Source organism: Ostrinia nubilalis, chromosome 17, assembly GCF_963855985.1.
Source record: "Ostrinia nubilalis chromosome 17, ilOstNubi1.1, whole genome shotgun sequence".
NCBI classification, from domain to species: domain Eukaryota; kingdom Metazoa; phylum Arthropoda; class Insecta; order Lepidoptera; family Crambidae; genus Ostrinia; species Ostrinia nubilalis.
In genome coordinates, this window is record NC_087104.1 from 4,304,283 (window position 1) to 4,323,462 (window position 19,180).

At 43.1% G+C, this 19,180-nt stretch overlaps 3 protein-coding genes across 3 annotated transcripts in view; 2 read left to right on the forward strand and 1 right to left on the reverse strand.

Annotated features, from left to right (window-relative positions):
* Positions 1-1,397: 1,397 nt before the first annotated feature.
* The window catches only part of LOC135080213 (guanine nucleotide exchange factor subunit Rich), a 32,222-nt gene continuing 14,439 nt past the window's right edge, over positions 1,398-19,180 (reverse strand). Inside the window, exons 18-35 of the mRNA XM_063974896.1 lie at positions 11,400-11,643; positions 11,034-11,143; positions 10,461-10,688; positions 9,201-9,344; positions 8,497-8,611; positions 7,015-7,139; positions 6,025-6,188; positions 4,628-4,911; positions 4,065-4,167; positions 3,465-3,611; positions 3,307-3,429; positions 3,149-3,271; positions 2,991-3,113; positions 2,833-2,955; positions 2,708-2,797; positions 2,517-2,639; positions 2,037-2,321; positions 1,398-1,590 (exon numbers count right to left, since the gene is read on the reverse strand). Of these exons, the coding sequence (XP_063830966.1) occupies positions 1,398-1,590; positions 2,037-2,321; positions 2,517-2,639; positions 2,708-2,797; positions 2,833-2,955; positions 2,991-3,113; positions 3,149-3,271; positions 3,307-3,429; positions 3,465-3,611; positions 4,065-4,167; positions 4,628-4,911; positions 6,025-6,188; positions 7,015-7,139; positions 8,497-8,611; positions 9,201-9,344; positions 10,461-10,688; positions 11,034-11,143; positions 11,400-11,643 (2,847 nt within the window). The remainder of the gene's footprint in view (positions 1,591-2,036; positions 2,322-2,516; positions 2,640-2,707; positions 2,798-2,832; positions 2,956-2,990; positions 3,114-3,148; positions 3,272-3,306; positions 3,430-3,464; positions 3,612-4,064; positions 4,168-4,627; positions 4,912-6,024; positions 6,189-7,014; positions 7,140-8,496; positions 8,612-9,200; positions 9,345-10,460; positions 10,689-11,033; positions 11,144-11,399; positions 11,644-19,180) is intronic.
* On the forward strand, positions 13,963-15,239 carry LOC135080154 (cuticle protein-like). Its single transcript, XM_063974838.1, has 4 exons — positions 13,963-14,072; positions 14,189-14,290; positions 14,405-14,501; positions 14,596-15,239. The coding sequence occupies exons 1-4, from the start codon at positions 14,055-14,057 to the stop codon at positions 15,237-15,239; spliced, it is 861 nt and encodes a 286-aa protein (XP_063830908.1). The 5' UTR covers positions 13,963-14,054.
* On the forward strand, positions 15,851-17,528 carry LOC135079875 (cuticle protein 19-like). Its single transcript, XM_063974497.1, has 3 exons — positions 15,851-15,931; positions 16,278-16,355; positions 16,752-17,528. The coding sequence occupies exons 1-3, from the start codon at positions 15,914-15,916 to the stop codon at positions 17,310-17,312; spliced, it is 657 nt and encodes a 218-aa protein (XP_063830567.1). The 5' UTR covers positions 15,851-15,913; the 3' UTR covers positions 17,313-17,528.

Sequence of the window (19,180 nt, forward strand, 5' to 3'; positions counted from 1 at the left end):
TATCATCATAAAATATTTGCTTATAAGATATTGTACTTAGTTTTTAAGTTTATTGCACGTTACCTAGGACTTGCTGATTGAAGTTTAAAATATTTTTCTTTTGTATGTACTGCGTTATGTTGTACATACTAGATACTATATACTTAAGCGTTGGTATCAATGTCATGTTATAATTAGGAACTCAATATATCTATACTTTAAAATAAGTCTTGCTGCACTATCTGTACTTCATTTACTTATCATTAAATATGTTCACCTTTACGGAGGGGGAATGATGTGATGTATTCATGCTATAGCTATACCTACGCATCTATATTGTATCGAGTGTCGACGCGCTGCGTTTCTTTTCTAAATAAACCAGTCAGTCGCGGACCACCGTGTTATCAATTATCTCTCGTAGTTAGTACCTATATCGATATACATACACCACAGCTGTGTTCTGAAGAAAAAATTTTTTTCGCCTACTTTTTTCGAAAAAAGTACCATACAATGGTATATATTTATAATCCTGGTAAATGTAGCTTTCAGTACATATTTTTTTTATTAGACTAGCTTTCCGCCCGCGGCTTCGCCCGCGTGGAATTTTGTCTGTCACAGAAAAACTTTATCGCGCGCGTCCCTGTTTCAAAAACCGGGATAAAAACTATCCTATGTTCTTTCCCGGGACTCAAACTATCTCTATGCCAAATTTCATCAAAATCGGTTGCGAGGTTTAAGCGGGAAAGCGTAACAGACAGACAGACAGACAGAGTTACTTTCGCATTTATAATATTAGTTGGGATTAAATCCAATGGTTTAAAAGTTAACGACGTTTATTTAAAAAAATACTTTTTGGTTTTTGTGAATTTTCCTCAATATTTCTATTTTTTTGTATGAAAAGGCAAAAAGTTTGTTCTAGAAATGAATTCGCCATCCTTTAATTATCCGAAAATGACACCACACTTGCCCTAATACCTATAGTTTTGAAGATATGGGCCTTAAAGTGAAGCGCGGCAGAAGAAAACTTGCCCCCCCCTCCCCCTGCTACCACAGGGGGGGCTCCCGATGTCTACCGACGGAAATCTACTCAGGAGCACCCAAAGAACAACTGGTGCAAAAATTAGCCTTCTATACCAAAGTGGAGGGGTCTCCATACAAATCATTGCACTAAATTCCCTACTATATCACTCACCACTCGGCGTCGGTCCAGGCCACGAGGTCGCGCAGCGCGTCGCGCAGGCGGCGCACGGCGGGCAGGCCGACGTCGTGCGCGCGCGCCGCGTGCAGCAGGCTACGTGCACACTCACCACTCGGCGTCGGTCCAGGCCACGAGGTCGCGCAGCGCGTCGCGCAGGCGGCGCACGGCGGGCAGGCCGACGTCGTGCGCGCGCGCCGCGTGCAGCAGGCTACGTGTACACTCACCACTCGGCGTCGGTCCAGGCCACGAGGTCGCGCAGCGCGTCGCGCAGGCGGCGCACGGCGGGCAGGCCGACGTCGTGCGCGCGCGCCGCGTTGCAGCAGCGCAGCACGGCCAGCGCGTCGCGCAGCACCACCGCCACCAGCGCCGCCCACTCCACGCAGCTCGCCTCCGTCATCAGCTGCAGGAAGTATCTGCACAAGAACATAGGAGTTTTACTCATAAAAACACATTATGGGATTCCCCCCCCACACTAGCGTCTTTCGAGCGTTATCATAACGTCTTCGTCTTGTCAGCGCCTGCGCAGCGTCTCTTTAAAGTAAATAACGCGTCATCAATGCTGTGTGACTACTGAACGCCGGATCTCATCAGCGCTGACGTCGCGTTATTCAGTTAAAGTTAGCGCACCACGTCACGCTGTACAATCTGTCGTACATTTAATGTATTTTTTTTGTCATGGTCAACAAACTGTATTCGTACCTGAGCTGCACATGAGCAGTGTGCGAGCCTCGCTCGGCCTGGTGGTGGTGCAGCTTCTCCATGAGCGCCGCGCATCGCCGTCCCACGCCACGCCTCCTTCTGCCACGCTGCACTCGTCCACGCAACTGAGGGTAGTTGGGCAACAGAACTGTCTTCATACCTGAGCTGCACATGGGCAGTGTGCGAGCCTCGCTCGGCCTGGTGGTGGTGCAGCTTCTCCAGGAGCGCCGCGCATCGCCGTCCCACGCCACGCCTCCTTCCGCCACGCTGCACTCGCCTACGCAACTGAGGGTAGTTGGGCAACAGAACTGTCTTCATACCTGAGCTGCACATGGGCAGTGTGCGAGCCTCGCTCGGCCTGGTGGTGGTGCAGCTTCTCCAGGAGCGCCGCGCATCGCCGTCCCACGCCACGCCTCCTTCCGCCACGCTGCACTCGCCTACGCAACTGAGGGTAGTTGGGCAACAGAACTGTCTTCATACCTGAGCTGCACATGGGCAGTGTGCGAGCCTCGCTCGGCCTGGTGGTGGTGCAGCTTCTCCAGGAGCGCCGCGCATCGCCGTCCCACGCCACGCCTCCTTCCGCCACGCTGCACTCGCCCACGCAACTGAGGGTAGTTGGGCAACAGAACTGTGTTCGTACCTGAGCTGCACATGGGCAGTGTGCGAGCCTCGCTCGGCCTGGTGGTGGTGCAGCTTCTCCATGAGCGCCGCGTCGCCGTCCCACGCCACGCCTCCTTCCGCCACGCTGCACTCGCCCTCGCAACTGAGGGTAGTTGGGCAACAGAACTGTGTTCGTACCTGAGCTGCACATGGGCAGTGTGCGAGCCTCACTCGGCCTGGTGGTGGTGCAGCTTCTCCATGAGCGCCGCGTAGCCGTCCCACGCCACGCCTCCTTCCGCCACGCTGCACTCGCCCACGTAACTGAGGGTAGTTGGGCAACAGAACTGTATTCATACCTGAGCTGCACATGGGCAGTGTGCGAGCCTCGCTCGGCCTGGTGGTGGTGCAGCTTCTCCATGAGCGCCGCGTCGCCGTCCCACGCCACGCCTCCTTCCGCCACGCTGCACTCCCCGACAGAACTGTGGGTAGTTGGGCAACAGAACTGTGTTCGTACCTGAGCTGCACATGGGCAGTGTGCGAGCCTCGCTCGGCCTGGTGGTGGTGCAGCTTCTCCATGAGCGCCGCGTAGCCGTCCCACGCCACGCCTCCTTCGGCCACGCTGCACTCGCCCACGCAACTGACGGTAGTTGGGCAATAGAACTGTGTTCGTACCTGAGCTGCACATGGGCAGTGTGCGAGCCTCGCTCGGCCTGGTGGTGGTGCAGCTTCTCCATGAGCGCCGCGTCGCCGTCCCACGCCACGCCTCCTTCCGCCACGCTGCACTCCCCGACAGAACTGTGGGTAGTTGGGCAACAGAACTGTGTTCGTACCTGAGCTGCACATGGGCAGTGTGCGAGCCTCGCTCGGCCTGGTGGTGGTGCAGCTTCTCCATGAGCGCCGCGTAGCCGTCCCACGCCACGCCTCCTTCCGCCACGCTGCACTCGCCCACGTAACTGAGGGTAGTTGGGCAACAGAACTGTATTCATACCTGAGCTGCACATGGGCAGTGTGCGAGCCTCGCTCGGCCTGGTGGTGGTGCAGCTTCTCCATGAGCGCCGCGTAGCGTCGCTCTGAGCCGCCCGCGTCGCCGTCCCACGCCACGCCTCCCTCCGCCACGCTGCACTCGCCGACAGAACTGTGGGTAGTTGGGAAAAAATATGACACTCAGGGGGTAGCTAGGTAACTACAGGCTCTAGTGCAAAAAGCCCTTATGACCCTTACGGCCCTAACTGTTAGGTTTAAATGTTGAAGAACTTTATAAATAACTTTGCTGGTTAAAGTCAGAACTCCTGAGCTTATGGGCCCCTAGTGCGTTACAACTAGAGAAGATAGTATCCTTTCGAAGCCGGAGAGGCTCGCTCGATAGCAAGCACAGTCTGAAACGGAGCTGCGGACGAATGTCCAAATTAGGACAATAGCTCGCGGCTTCATTTCATTGGGCTCCGGTGGACACCATCGAGTTTTAGTGGGTTAACCCCGCGTTTTAGTAGGTAGGCGCGGGGAGATACCCACATAAGCATAAAAAAGAGGCGCTGGTGCTACTTATAAACAGTATCTTGGTCTACTAGATTCTGATATGTAAACTAACCTGACAGGACCGGGCGATAGAGGAGGAGCGGCGCGCAACTGAAGGCTGACGTAGCCACTGTCACCACATACGCTGTCTGACTCTGCTGAGGCACTGTACGAACCTGTAAACAAAATTATTGTTTGGAAGAATGGTCGAATGACTAGGGACGTTCCCTGATGACTATGGTATGGATGGTGGAAGGTGATGGGAACGAGAGATGAAATGAATTTTCACAACTATCGTACCAGATTCTAAACTGCAAAACATTTGGCTACACGTTTGCAAATGCAAAATGAGTTTTGACAAGTGATATGAACAAGATTAAGGCTGGGTTGCACCATCTTACTTTAACTCAACAAACAAACGTCAAAAAATCGATCAAACTCCATACAAAACACATAGGTTATCGTATTACTTACGGTTAAAGTTAGGTAGTGCAACTCAGCCTTAGCCTCAGTTGCATCACCTTTTTGTATGGAGTTTGAAAGTCTTTTGAATTTTGTTAAAGATAAAGTAAGATGGTGCAATCCCAGCCCTAATTTTAGTAGGTGATTGGTTACTTCTACTCGTCGGGTACTCACTCGTAACAGTGCTTCCTTTCCTCTGCATATACGGATCAGCATCATGAGGCACCACAGGGTAGGGCCACGCGAAGTCTTCGTGCAGCCTCTTTATACACAGCACGGCGTTTTCCACTCTCGCCGCCCTTTCTCTCTCTCCCGCTAACCACGCCACTAAGTGTAAATCTAAGGACGCGGCCAAACGGCCTAAGGCGTGTAGTCGGGCAGAAGAGAGAAGCACTCTAGCGTGTCTCTGGATCATCATGTCTATGAAAAACTCTTCTGCGGTACCGCTGTAACTTTCTCTGTGGAAATAATTTGAAAATTAGTCTTGTGGATTGATGTACTCTTTAATAGACATTCAAACGAAATTGTCAATATATTTTGTATTCAACAAATTAAATATTATGTATAGATAAAGTGTAAGTGTTTCCAAACTGTTCCTTTTCATTTGTTAACTTTTCCCAGTCCCAAACGTCACAAGACATTACAACATGCTTCCAATATCGCCACTCAAAGTTAGTGTAGGAAAACTGAAGAAATGTAATTTGTGTTAGGAGGAAAAACCAAACTGATGTTATGTCGTCCAAATGTATGAAAAACCAAATTCCTGATAGATAGTTCCAGACCAATGTAATGATAGATGTAATAATTTGAGGGTGTTACTACTGAATGTATTGAATAATGGCCTGTTCCGATCCGTGTCATCAAGTATTGTGAAGAGTAGAGACTGGTTGCTGAAAAATATGTGTGTATTTTTTAAAAGAAAGCTTAATCATATAAAATTGTGATTAACTGTTTTGTTTCCACTTCTGTTTTTATTAGCATTGACTTTTTTTTACTGAATTGATACTTTTTCCAATCGAGTACTAATGAGTGACGTCACAGCTTCGATTATAGTATGTAAAGAAATTCAGCTGTTTCAAAATCAAAATTGACACTGAGATCGAGCCTAAAAGTGAAAGATGATGGAAACCAAAGATCACTTTATACAATACTAAACTGATAAGGCTTTAAGTCAATGGCATAAGATCTAATTTAGTTAAGCTTCAATAAAATAATACGGTATCTTAGCGCCTTTACACATTATGCCGCAGTGGCGGTAGGCGCCGCGTCACTAGAATCTGTTGGATATGTATAAGGCCTTACTTACGCTGTGATAAAAGAATAGTCTAAAATCAACAGTATCAACATAGCATATCTCTTATTCGCTACTTCAATAGTCTGCTAAGTTTTACTTCAAATCAGAAAACGTCGTCTAAAAATAGGTTGTGAAATAAACCTTTTCTTGTACAACTGCGCAACTCGCATACATATGCAGCCTCCAGTTGCCGGCCATCATCTTCAAAATAAAACTTCAAGAAAACCTATTCAAAATCGGAACAGCCTGCAAGGACAGTTAGTAACAAAGCGTGTACCGGTCGGAGCGTGCGGGCACGGACTTTTTCCGCTTGACGGCGGCGGTGGCGCGCGCGGGCGGCGGCACCGGCGCAGGCGGCGCCGTTGGCTGCGCCGGCGCCGGCGGCGACGGCTCGCGTGGCGCCACTGTCGTGCTGAAGCTGCGCCCGCGTCCGCCCGATAGCTAAACACAAATAGTAAACAAATACTACTTAAGTACGGCCAACTAGCAGCGATACAAAAGGTCGATTCGACTGTCTAATTGACAATCTATTCTGTCTCTTCCCATCTTGTGTATTTGTCGTAATGTCTCGTTTTCGAGATGCTAAGTAATGCGCTGAGTTCGAAACTCTGTGTCGCATTAGAAATTGACATAAACAAAGTAATCAAAATATGCTAATCATCCACTGCGGTATCAGTACTCAACGCTCGAATAATCTTTAGTACTACGCAAACAATGTAAACTGTTTACATTATGACGTCTGCAGCAATGTGTTCTGTTTTTGGGCATATTGCTGCGACACCGGCCCCGCCCTCTTGGCACATCTCCCTTTAGTTTCTGTGATCTATGCTAAACATAGTGAAAATAAAAAATGTATTTATTCGAATGGAATATTCAATAGTGCTTACAAATAAGTTTGTTCGTTTCAAACAAATGCCGTCTACTGCTGGACAAAGGCCTTCCATAACGACTGGTTTAGGATCAGCATCAGATCAGCAGTGTATCTCGCGACCTTAAATAGATTGCCGGACCACCAAGTGGGAGGCTCCTACTACATATTCCGTTACATGATGGAGTAAACAAAACTACTTAGTAGGTATATTACACTAAATAAAATTGTGTCAGTCAAAAATACGTACGCAAGTAATGACGTTTAATATTTGTGTGACATAATTGTTTAATTCTTTTGCGAGACTTCGCAAACTTAACTCAAAAAGTTACGTAAAAGACTTCCTTGTTTCAAAACAAAGTAAACGAATTTGGTTCCAATCCCCTAACCATAACTAACCTGCATGCTGCCAAGAATGACAGAGAGATCCTCAGCATTCGGAGTGACAGTCTGCGACTGCGCAATCTGACCATATTTTGCCTGGACATTGACGGAATTCCGTGGCGAGTCCACATCATTCGGATCTGTAAAGGCAAATTCAAATTGTGTTGCTCCAATAAATAAAACAATGTAAAATTAAACGGGTTAAACATCAATAAAATAATTATCTCAAATTAGGAAAAAAAATCGAATAATAACAGCATATTCAGTCAAAGCTACTAAATTACCGAGTAAAATCATAATTACTAATTACAGACGTGTTAAACTAATTTATTACGTGAAAAGACCGCGGCCTAATAACCGAAAATTGAATTAATTATAGCGCCTAATTATTGTATATCCCGTCGGCAGACACGTAATGATGGATGGACTGTTGTTACCCTTCATAGAAATCGATCGCATTCCTATGAAATCATTACATGTTAATATGACTTTGTAGAATATACTAACTGTCTTGAGAAACAGTTAATGTTGTAAACACACCACACATGAATCGGATTTATAAGTTTGCCTTAGACGTATGGGTGCATTTCTATTGATGTTGTTTCAGTTTATGCAGAGCTGAAAAGTTTTTATTAAATCACATGCTGTTCGCACCGCGTCTCTACGTCAAATATTTGATAAATCCACTCCGCATAAATGGAAATGCACCCTTATGAATAAAGGAAGGCATGTATTGAATAAAGTTGCCGGCACTGTGGGGGCAAGACGTGCACGAGGCGCATGCGTGATTGCGCCGTGGAATGTTGGCAATTTGGCATACTTTGGCGTCATTGCATAGTTTTAGTTACGACGACAAATGGGCTTTTATACTGCTTGCATATGAGTGTAGATAACAATTTCATAAACTAATATTAATTTGCCACCCAAATACGCTTCTACGCATCTAATGCTAAGCGTCCACATGTCGGTATCGTATGCATCGGACGTATCGTACGCAACGGATCGTAGTATTATTTATATGGAAACCCATATAAGTGCGTCCACCTGTCCGCATCGTACGCATCGCACATCCGATACGATGTGTTTCGTACGATGCATCCATTGCGTACGATACCGACAAGTGGACGCTTAGCTTAAAGGTAATAAGGTCCAAGATGGACTGTAGACTGCAACCGCAGCTGACACTGCGGTTAGAGGCAGCGGTTGACAGCAGTGAAAAAGAAAAAGTCAAAGAAACCGTGGTGCGGTCTGAGGGCTTAGTGTGAGTTTAAATCAAACGTCGTCACTAGTGAGCACGCAAAAAAGTTACACTAAATATATGACGGATTGTACAGCGCCCCCCTAGCGGAAACTTTCAAGAACTAAAATATTAATACATATTATATTTTTAAAGCAGTCGATGTCAAATGCGTTTGATGTAAACTCACACTACACCCACTGCAGTCCATCTTGGACTTGTACGTTATGCTTTAATAAACAAACGAAGGTTGTCCATACCTATAGCCCTTAGAAAACGCACTAGGTCTCTGGCGAGATCCCACCGCTCTTGCTGCAGGGCCGTGTCGAGAAGCTGCGTGGCCAACTGCCGGCTGACGGTCGAACTTTCCAGATTCTACGAGAACAAACGGCGGATCAACGTCATAGAAACGGGTCTGACGCAGAATGTGCACTTCGCAAAATGCGGATTTTTCTATAAATGTAAAGGCTGAAGAGTTTGTTTGTATAATATTAGTATGGAAAAGTGTGCATTTTGCGAAGTGCACATTCTGCGTCAGACCCATAGAAACGTTTAAAAAAATGTTTTTAGAATAGATAAAGGTCTCGCTATCAACTACAATTTTCCTCTTTACTAATAAAAAGTTAAACGCATGTTGAACAGCAAATGGCGCGTGAAACTTTTATTAGTAAGGGCGATTATGTCAACATTTATCTACGAGTAATCATTTAAAAACTTACTTGCCGTGCTAGTTTTAACTAAAATATTTAGTCATTTAATAACAAAAATTGTTTAATAAAATATTTTCATAGTTATTACAAGTGTTAAAATCGTAAAGAACACAACTACTTAATATAGTTACACTAGTACTACTTTAAAATACTAACGCAACGAAACAAGTGTACCTGCGTTAGCTGTAAAACAATATAAGCATCTATAAATCAGATAAAAATCAAACAAATTATATTAAATGTACGCTATTTACCTGTAAAATGATGAGGTACGAGGCAGCTGTATCCAGCATCTTCCTCTGAAGGCACTCCTGGAATAGCTCTTTGGGCTTACCAGCCGCTGAGAACAAGTAGGCCCAGAGAGCTATTTCTGTTTTGCGAGCGCACTGCACCACTGTCTGAAAGAATACAAACAATTTTACTTTCTTACAAGATCCTTTTAAGAAAAAGGAAAAAGAAGGTCTTCAGGTCTTCTATGCCTAACATACTTTGGAATTTATCAAAAGTACACTACAAACAATTGAGACTGGAATAAGGAACGGCTAACGAAAATCGATCTTCATTCCACTGGTTCTATACCTAACTTTATAACTAATCTGAGGTTAAATAAAGCTCTTTGCTACAAATAATTAAGTCTGACATATAAGGAACGGCGAGCGAAAATGGATTTTCACGTACCTAACCTAAGTTAACAGCACTTCGCTACAAAGAATTGAGACTAGAATAAGGAACGGCTAGCTAAAATGGATCTTCACTCTACACATTCTATACCTTACTTTGCACCTAATCTCAAGTTAACAGTACTTCGCTACAAATAATTAAGGCTGGCATAAGAAGCGGCTAGCGAAAATGGATCTTCATTCCACAGGTACTACACCTAAAATTGTACCTAATCTCAAGTTAACAGTACTTTGGTACAAAGAATTGAGACTGACATAAGTAACAGCGAGCTACTGTATTATTTTCTTATTACACATCTGTTCTGGAGTGGAGGCCGCGTAATAGAAAACGCAGCATGGGACTTCTACCTACAAAGGTGGACTAACGACATCGTAAAGGTAGCAGGAAGGCGCTGGACGCAGGCCGCTACCAACCGATCAACATGAAAATCATTGGGGGAGACCTATGTTCAGCAGTGAACGTCCTATGGTTGAAATGATGTTTTTTTTATCCACAACGAGAAAGCTCTTGGCCTGTATCTCACCTGATAGTAAGTGACGATCAGACCGAAGGTGGAAGCGAGCTTCACCCGGAATGTTCAACCACGGAGGAACTGGCTATCTTACCTCTAACTGCCGGTACACAACAATGCTGTTAACATTGTTTTTATGACGACAGACTTAGGTAAGATGGTGGTAGCTAGCCAGGCGGACTTAGAACAAGCCCTACCACCAACCAAACCGAACAGAAAAATCTGCCCCCACTGGGAATCGAACCCGGAACCTCTGCGTCTGAAGCAGGTGGTCTTACCACTAGACCACAGAGGCGGTTAAAAAATGATGATGATGGCACACCTGTAGATACACGGGGAACTCATGCACAAACTCGATGACACTCGGAAGCTGCGCGTCTGGTATGGGTTCCTTGCTCGTGGCCTCCTCTTCCAACACTTCATGCAGCAGCAATTCCAAAGAGTGAGGGAAGTATGGCAGCGCGGCGCAAGAGCGAGCGATCTCCCACGCGTGGTAACCCAGGTTCCGTCGAAGGAGTTGACGGAGGATTTGGTGAAGGTATACTTGGCTCTGAAATAAAATAAATTATCTTAGGTGAATAGCTGTTGCAGCTGAAGCCATGTTCTTGAGAAAAGACTAAGAAAACTTAACGACACAAAAACGGGCAGTAAGGCTTACTTTGAAATGCTATTTACATAGTCTCGGGTCTATTTGTCACCTTCACTCATGCTGGAATCTTGCTTTGCGTAAAAGAGATAGCAAAATTCGAAACTTCGGATAACGTTTTTCGGAGTAAGCCCGCTGTTTATAAGACTACTTCAGAGAGCTGCTCAATTTCGGAATAAAATAATGTTATTTTATTGCCCCAGGGCGCATTTAGAATTAGATAATGCTTTTAAAGTAGTGAATACTTACTGTTCTATTAACTACACAGAACGGTAACGAGAACACTGAGTTCGAGTCAGATGCGTATAACGTGGTATCGTTCTCAGCGCCCAGCAGGATCGCGTCGTCGAAGAGAATTGCTGCGAAAAAGACGTAAATCAGTGTTATTACGACACACAAAGTAATTAAGGGCTTCAAATTAGAGGCCTGAGTAGTCCTTCAAAATAGTGGCTCTACTGTGTCGTTTCTAGAAGCGCAAGGGCACGCGCATGTCTTTGTCGTGGTAGTAGCGTTACAACTGCGCTTCTAGAAATTGTATCTCTCTCATTTGAAGGCACCTCTAGCAATGAAAGTGTGGGATAGCAGAAAATCAATGTAAAATCTCGGATTACTTACTCAATGGGTAGATATCTAGATGGAAGGGCAGCATGATCCGTTTGGCCATGAATGTGTGTCGCGACGAGTCGGGGTGCCGCGAGGCGTCTCGAGGCAGCAGCGGAAGCCACACGCGAGCCCCTAGGGCGCCACACCACAGCCATAGTGCTCGGGACAGCTGCGTTTGGGAGGTGGAGGCCCCACCGCTAGCCCAGACGCTTTCAACGCATGACGCTAAAACTGTTGCGGGTAGGCAGCTGTATGCCTGGGGACAAAACATCTTATTGATTGGTCGTGCGCAAACACTGCGACTGCGTGACTGCACCAGACAGTCTGCCAATAGAGAGAGATGGAGGGAGATCGTGCGGAGAGTTGTATCCGCCTCTACACCGATGTGAACAACGCCTCAACGTGACTAGGATCGCTCTGCCAAGAGCGTAACGAATAAGAAGAAGAAGAAGAAACACTATACTTTCAACAAACATGATAGCAAGATGATACTACAGATCTAGAGCATAACTGAGTTAGTGACTGAGGTATAGCAGCAGCACGGTAGGGTGTTTTTGTGACGCCGAACGTCAGCGAGACTTCAGTGTGCTTACCATGAGTTTACGTTAGGTGTGCTCGCTAGCGACTGCGTAAAAAAATGACATTAATTGTATGACATATTGTGCAGCGCCCCTAGCGGCTACTTTCAAGAAACAAAATCTTCATAGAGATTTTTGACGTACTCGCTAGCGAGCACACCTAACGTAAACTCATGATAGGTACACAGATGTGCTTCAGACTTGTATGCTCTGTTACGTCATATTATGTCACTCCTTCCGCGCCTATTCCATACTACAGGCACTGAGTCACTTAGGCGCTAGACCTGTAGCAATTGTATTTTTTCCATGTCGGGTGTAAGGTTGTCATGATGATGATATCTTGCTTAACAAGACTTAGCTATCAATATGTTGACCATATTGCAGCATTGCCAACACAGTTGTGTTACTGCTATTGCTATTAGCTAATCGGAATTTTAATTTCATTTATGCGTACATCTTTTATCGATATGCAAAAATACGTTTAATGAGTTCATGTACTTCGTTATTGCAGTTTAGAATAATTGTTGTATAGCCTGACCAGGAACATAAAAACCCTCGCCATGTTGCGGAAAACTAATGGTACTAATTTCTTTTAATGGCAACAGTAACTGAAAACTTCATTGACATGTCACCTTGCATGTCAGTCTATTGCTGTCAAAGTGTAAACAAACTTTATTTTAAATGTGCGCAATTGATTTTGTGAATTAAATTGCTAAAAATTTTTTATAGTCGTGAAAGAAAAGTGGTTCACAATGTGTTAAAGTATTTGTCGAAGAGAAATACTAAGGATTCGGACAATATTTTTATTGAATAATGTTTCCGACAAAGGTTGTCAAATTGACTGTCATGTTTATCGTATAGTACAGTCCACTATGAAAATTAGCTGTGGTTTGTTTCAACTACCAATTTTAAATTTTTTTGTCACATTCTAAGTGTTGAATTCTATGGAATTGGGAAAGAAGTACCGAGTTTGAAGCGTTCATGAGCAGACATTGCAGTTGAATATTCAACTTCTGAATTTGATTATTGATGAATAATAAAATAAATCCTACTAGCTCGATTGATGGTTTCATTTAATTTATTTAAACCAGGTTACCTATAATAATATTTTTTCGTTAATTTATGCAAATATCAAATTAGCCCGTAATCCTGAATCCTGATACATAAAGTTAGCCTATTATTTTAACACAGGTACGACTGTACTCAGTGTTGCACTATCAAATGCAATTGACGCGCCTCTATGCCAGGGTTTTTATGTTCCTGGTCAGGCTATAATTCACGTATGAATATTTCATTGCTAATTATTTATAACGTTGCAAGAGCAATGCACTCATAAAAAATATTTATTTATTTTTGTTATTATTTACATTCCTAATGAACAATTAATTTTTCAAGTTCATGACTATTGACTTGCACTCAGTGTGTTATACAACTAAATGTCGGTGATAACGATCTCATTGACCGACATTAGTTCGCGTGCGGCGCGCACGCAAAGTAATCGCACGCGTGCCTTGTACGATGTGGGAGCAACTGGAGCAAAACGTCACATTACTAATTCAAAAACATTGCGTCAAGGCGGACACGCTTCACGTGCTTTCTTCGAATGCATTAAACGAGAACAATACTTTTTGCGCCAAATCATATTTTAATGATGACATTGTTTCCTTGCAACAGACAGTAGGATTTACGAAGGAAATGGACGTGTGAACATTTCAATTCGAATTGCGCAAGTTCCGATTCGGCGATAGGCATCCTAAGCTAGATGCTAATTTATATGTATGATAACTTGTAATTATCGCATTTAAATTGAAAATTGATTGCCGACAATGCTGAAGCCGGCGTCCGACGCGAGTGCTCAATGCATATTTGCTTGCGTTTTCACTGGCGAAGGCTGTTCTATGAAAATGAGGAAGCCTGATGCAACCCTTGGTGATTGTTGGTAGCAGCAGCGGTCGCGAGCGTGAAACAGTCCACATCCGGCGCACGTCAGGACCCGAAGGTCTAAAGCAATTGCCTATAAATTACCTCAGATTGTTCTTATCGGACCAGTACGTTTTTGACAGCAGGCGGTCAGTGCGTCTCCGCGAAAATGAATTGCTTCTTAGCGGTCCGTGTTGTTTTTTTTTATTATAATAAATAATAAAAAAATAAATCACATACTACAGTTATGACCATAATAATGGTTTTTATGATGTTTAGTGAAGTGTGAACATAATTTTGCAGATAACGTGTCTTTTGGCTGTGACGGCATCTACAAAGGCCGATGGGGGAGTCGGATTGGAGGGGCTCGTTTATGCCCCTGGACACGCTTCTGCCGATTATTATGTATGATTTATTTTCTATTGAAATGGATTTGATTTAGAAAACTATTAAACATTTAAATAAATGTAAAAAATAAAGTCAAAACTTTACAGTAACAGTAAATTCGTATCATTACAGGCGTATCCAAGGTATGCATTTGAATACGCAGTGAAAGATCCTCACACAGGAGACAACAAAGCGCAGTGGGAGAAGAGAGACGGAGACGTAGTCAAAGGTAGGTAATTAATTATTTTGGTCATATTTAGAAATTAATGTAAGCCTTAAGTTGAACAATCCACCAAAAATAACATATCCTTTTTTGTTTATAGGTGCCTACTCATTGGTAGAGCCTGACGGTAGCCTTCGAGTAGTAGAATACTGGGCTGACGACAAGTCCGGCTTCAACGCGGTCGTGAAGCGCGTTGGTCCCAACCTGCACCCCGTGGTAGCGCCCGCCCCGATCTACAAAGCACCCATCCCAGTTCTGGAGAGCCACGGACCAATCGCGCCGATCTCCGTTGGACCCATAGCGAAATACCACGGCCTGGCCAGCGCTCCACTTATCTCAGGACCAGTCGGGCCAGTCTTGGGAGGACACGCCATTTCCTCTGCGGCTGTGTACAAGCCAGCTTCAGTCCCGATCATCAAAGCTCCAGTAGCCCCTATTCTATCCGCGCCCATATTGCCCGCTCCGATTGCCCACGCTCCGATAGCTCCCGTCCCGATCGGTCACGGACCTATTCTAGCGCCGGCACCAATTTACAAATCAGCACCGGTGCTCGCTCCTCTGCCGGGACCTATCCTATCTGCGCCTTACGGTTTATCATCCCTAGGCGGCTGGGGAGGTCTCTACAAGGGCGGTTTGGGAGCTGGCTACCTGGATGACCTAGGTCACGGTCTGCTGAACAAGGCAGGTCCCATTCTACCGCCACTAGATCTTGGCTACGGCCCCGTCCTGGGATACAAACACTAAGAAACCAGCCTGCATGCCTGACGTACTTGTTGATCTATTTGCCGCTACCCGTTCCTTTACTTTTCCTTCCCCGAAAAACGATTTGTAAGCGAACAAAACGAATACTCGTTATCCTTGTAAGATATTTATATTGTTGTACATAATGTAAGTTAGTTATAGCACAATTTTATTAAAGCATATACCACTGTGTGGTTATTAAGCAATATATCTTTTATTTACCCAAAGGATGCAATAAATGAATGATTGCAATAAACATGTAACGTTATAGTTACAAGTAACATCCTTCCCGGACTAAAATTAAGTTAATAAGTTAAACCAAAACATAATTCTCTAACTCTAAAAATTATTATTCGCATTATTTAGAATCCGTTTCAAATAAATCAATTAATTCAATAATTTTAATACATTACTTGATTTAACGAATATACGACTATTAACTATTTTATTAAATTACTTTGTAATTTCACAGTAGGTTACCTAAATGATATTATTAGCTTGTTAGCCTGTAAACATAGTTAAACACAGAGGTCACATAACAAACATTCGTTCGGGCCATTAAAGAGGGAACAGGTCGGACCCGTCTTGGGCTCACTTGGACTGAACATATAAAGGCTTTCAGAACTATCCACTAATCATTCTACATTTCAACAGCACATAGAGGAACCACCAGCGACATGACCCGACTACTGATGGTAATGTTTCAAGACAGCTTCATTCATTTTGCTAATACAATGCAATGCGAACTATCAATATTAATTGCGAGGAGCTGGTAATAGATATAATCTTTACTATGATATAAGACGCCAAGCAACCTTTCAACTTAATTGAATATTATGCCAAATTACAGTTTATGTTTTCAACTCATTAATTTTTACGTACATACTTAACATTCCTTAGTAAGTAACACCTAAAATATCTGGAACATGAGAAGGAATGTAGCTAAACCTTAAAACTAGACGTCAACGCTCACCAATTATTGCGTTGCACAAGTAAATGCGTGTTATTAGATACCTACTAATGACAAAGTATTATTTTCAGACCGCGTGCGCACTGGCGCTGGCCGCGACGCTGGTGGCTAGTCACGCGATACACGCTGGACCCATCATTGGTCATATTGTAAGTATAACGTGTTTAAATACATTGATTTAGATCGCAATTGAATTTTCTAGACTGGATCACAGACTATTTATGATAATAGCTCAGCCATTCAGCCAAGTAATGTTGCCACAACAAGTGTTTTATTCAGAGTAAAAAAAATTGTATAGGATGATTAGATAGTGCTTACAAATCGTCAAATATTTAAAGAAAAATAATAAAACACTAATGAAAGAAAAACACTCGAAAAGTATTGCCCTTACATGTGGAGTATTGTGGAGCCTTTACATATCTCCTAAACTTTTTGCTCTACCAGCGCTTCGAGACCAAAATTTTGGCAAGTGCTGATATGAAGCGCTGCAACAAACTCAGTCATTAGAAATAGATCCTCACATAGGCACTTTTTGTTATTTCCAGGACCACCCCCGATACGCATTTAACTACGCCGTCAACTCTCCCCACACGCACGACAACAAGGCGCAATGGGAGACCAGGAACGGCGACGTCGTCAAAGGATCCTACTCGCTGGTAGAACCCGACGGCAGCCTACGAGTGGTCGACTACTCGGCCGACGCTAAACACGGCTTCAACGCGGTCGTCAAGAAGATTGGACCCACAGTGCACGATTCCCCGCCTATTGTCAAGATCCACAAAGCAGTAGTCGCACCAGTTTTAGCCCCAGTAACCGCACCAGTTTTGGCCCCAGTAGCCCCAATTGCACCTCCTGTTAACTACGGCTTCGGTGCTGCTCCTCTAGCCATCGGTCTCACGAAAACCAAGCTCGGACCGTGGAGTTTGCCCTGGGATCCACTCACCCACTCATACGGAGGATGGGTCTCTGTCAGCTCACATGGACTGCCTGGTCGATACGCAACGATTTTCAGCAAAAAATATGTCGACGGAAAACTGTACAAATGGGCCACTGGACCTATTCCTCTACCCTACGGCAGCTCTCTGCTGTTCAAAAAGAAACATTAATGAAAATCAAATAGGGATCTTTTTATGATAAGGGGACAAAGGGAGTATCTTATAGATACTTTTTTGAAGTATGTATTCGTACTGAAATGAAGTATGTGACTAGTCCTTATAGTGCTATTGTAAATAATTAGAATTATTTTAATTGTCCTTGATTTGTAAATAAATGTTTACTATGTTATAACATTGTTTTTAAATGAAATATAATTTTACAAATAACTTTAGCTATTTTTAAACCCGATCCTACACCAAACTGCTGTTCAAGAGCTCTCTATGAAAATAATTATTTATGTAAAAAGTACTACAATATATTTTATCGAGATAATATTTCGCGAACTTATTTTAAATACTTAAGAAGTTGTAAATAGCAAAACTAGCATATACAATACCATAGATACAAAAATAGTAGTTTGAAAATTAGATTACAGATATCATAAATAAACTACAAACTGGGTACTTACTTGTAAACAAATCAATCGTAATTCGTCTACAGCTGTACCAAAATAGGTTATCTATTTATATGAAATATCATTACTAGATAAATAAATAAATGTTACATGCTTGTACTGGAACATATTTTATGCTACGCTCTAATTGTTTGTCCAATAAAATACACATTTCATTATCACATTACAAACTAAGCCTACACACTCGAATAAAAATGTACAAACAAGGTGTTTTGAATCATTACATATTTCTGTAAAAAAAGCATCTTAAAAACAATGTATACTCAACTACTTTTGCCCGCGGCTTCAGCCGCGTGAAATTTAGTTTGTTACAGATCGTCATAAAGTATAGCCTATATGTTAATCTGGGTTATAAACAATAATACTGTAAAGTTTCATCAAAATCCATTCAGTAGTTTTTGCGTGAAAGAGTAAACATCCAGACATCCAAACTTTCGCATTTATAATATTAGTAGGACTAGTAGGAAGAAGTGTTCAATGGCTGATGGGCACTTTACTCAGTCCATAATTGTTCTACGGAGAAACAACAATTTGCTTAGATGCAAATATCATAAAAAATTAAAATATAACGCTGATTGTAAGGTTTAATTTAATGTCTAATTCCACTAATATCATGATATCCTAGCAAATTCATAAAATATTAAAAAAATACATTTTATGATTTGTTAATGGAGGGTTTTTAATGTTTTTATCCTTCCCACTAATATTATAAATGCGAAAGTTTGGATGTCTGGATGGATGTTTGTTACTCTTTCACGCAAAAACTACTGAACGAATTTTGATGAAACTTTACAGCATTATTCTTTATAACTCAGAATAACATATAGGCTATAATTTATGACGATTTGTGACTAAATTTCATGCGGGTGAAGCCGCGGGCAAAAGCTAGTCCTTCTTAGATTAGGTATTAGTGTAGGCGTATATTAGGAGACAGACGCGGCGACAGGCTGCGGCTGACAATTTCATATATTTTGTTCAAAGCTTCGCACACTTGGCGTCAGAGTCGCGGAGTCGCGACGACAATCTAATTGAAATTGACAAGAATAGGCGTCAAGTCGCTGTAGCGTATCACCAGAGGGCCTAGTGTGAGTTTTATGACGGATTGTACAGCGCCCCTAGCTGGAAACGTTCAAAAACTAAAATTTTCATACTGTATACAGGGTGGAAACGATAAGTGATCTCACTCGATTATTTCTGAACTATACCAGATATCGAAAAAAACTAGTTACTGATCCTGAAAGTCCTTCACGAGCTCTTTGAAATGGTACCAATAACAGGTTACAGAATAAACGGGATCTATCCGGAAATTCAATGTTTTCAGCTTCCATACTAAATGTATGCCAACCACTCAATATTAGAAGTGTAATTTTTTTAAAACTTAAAGTAAACTCGTAAATTGCATTC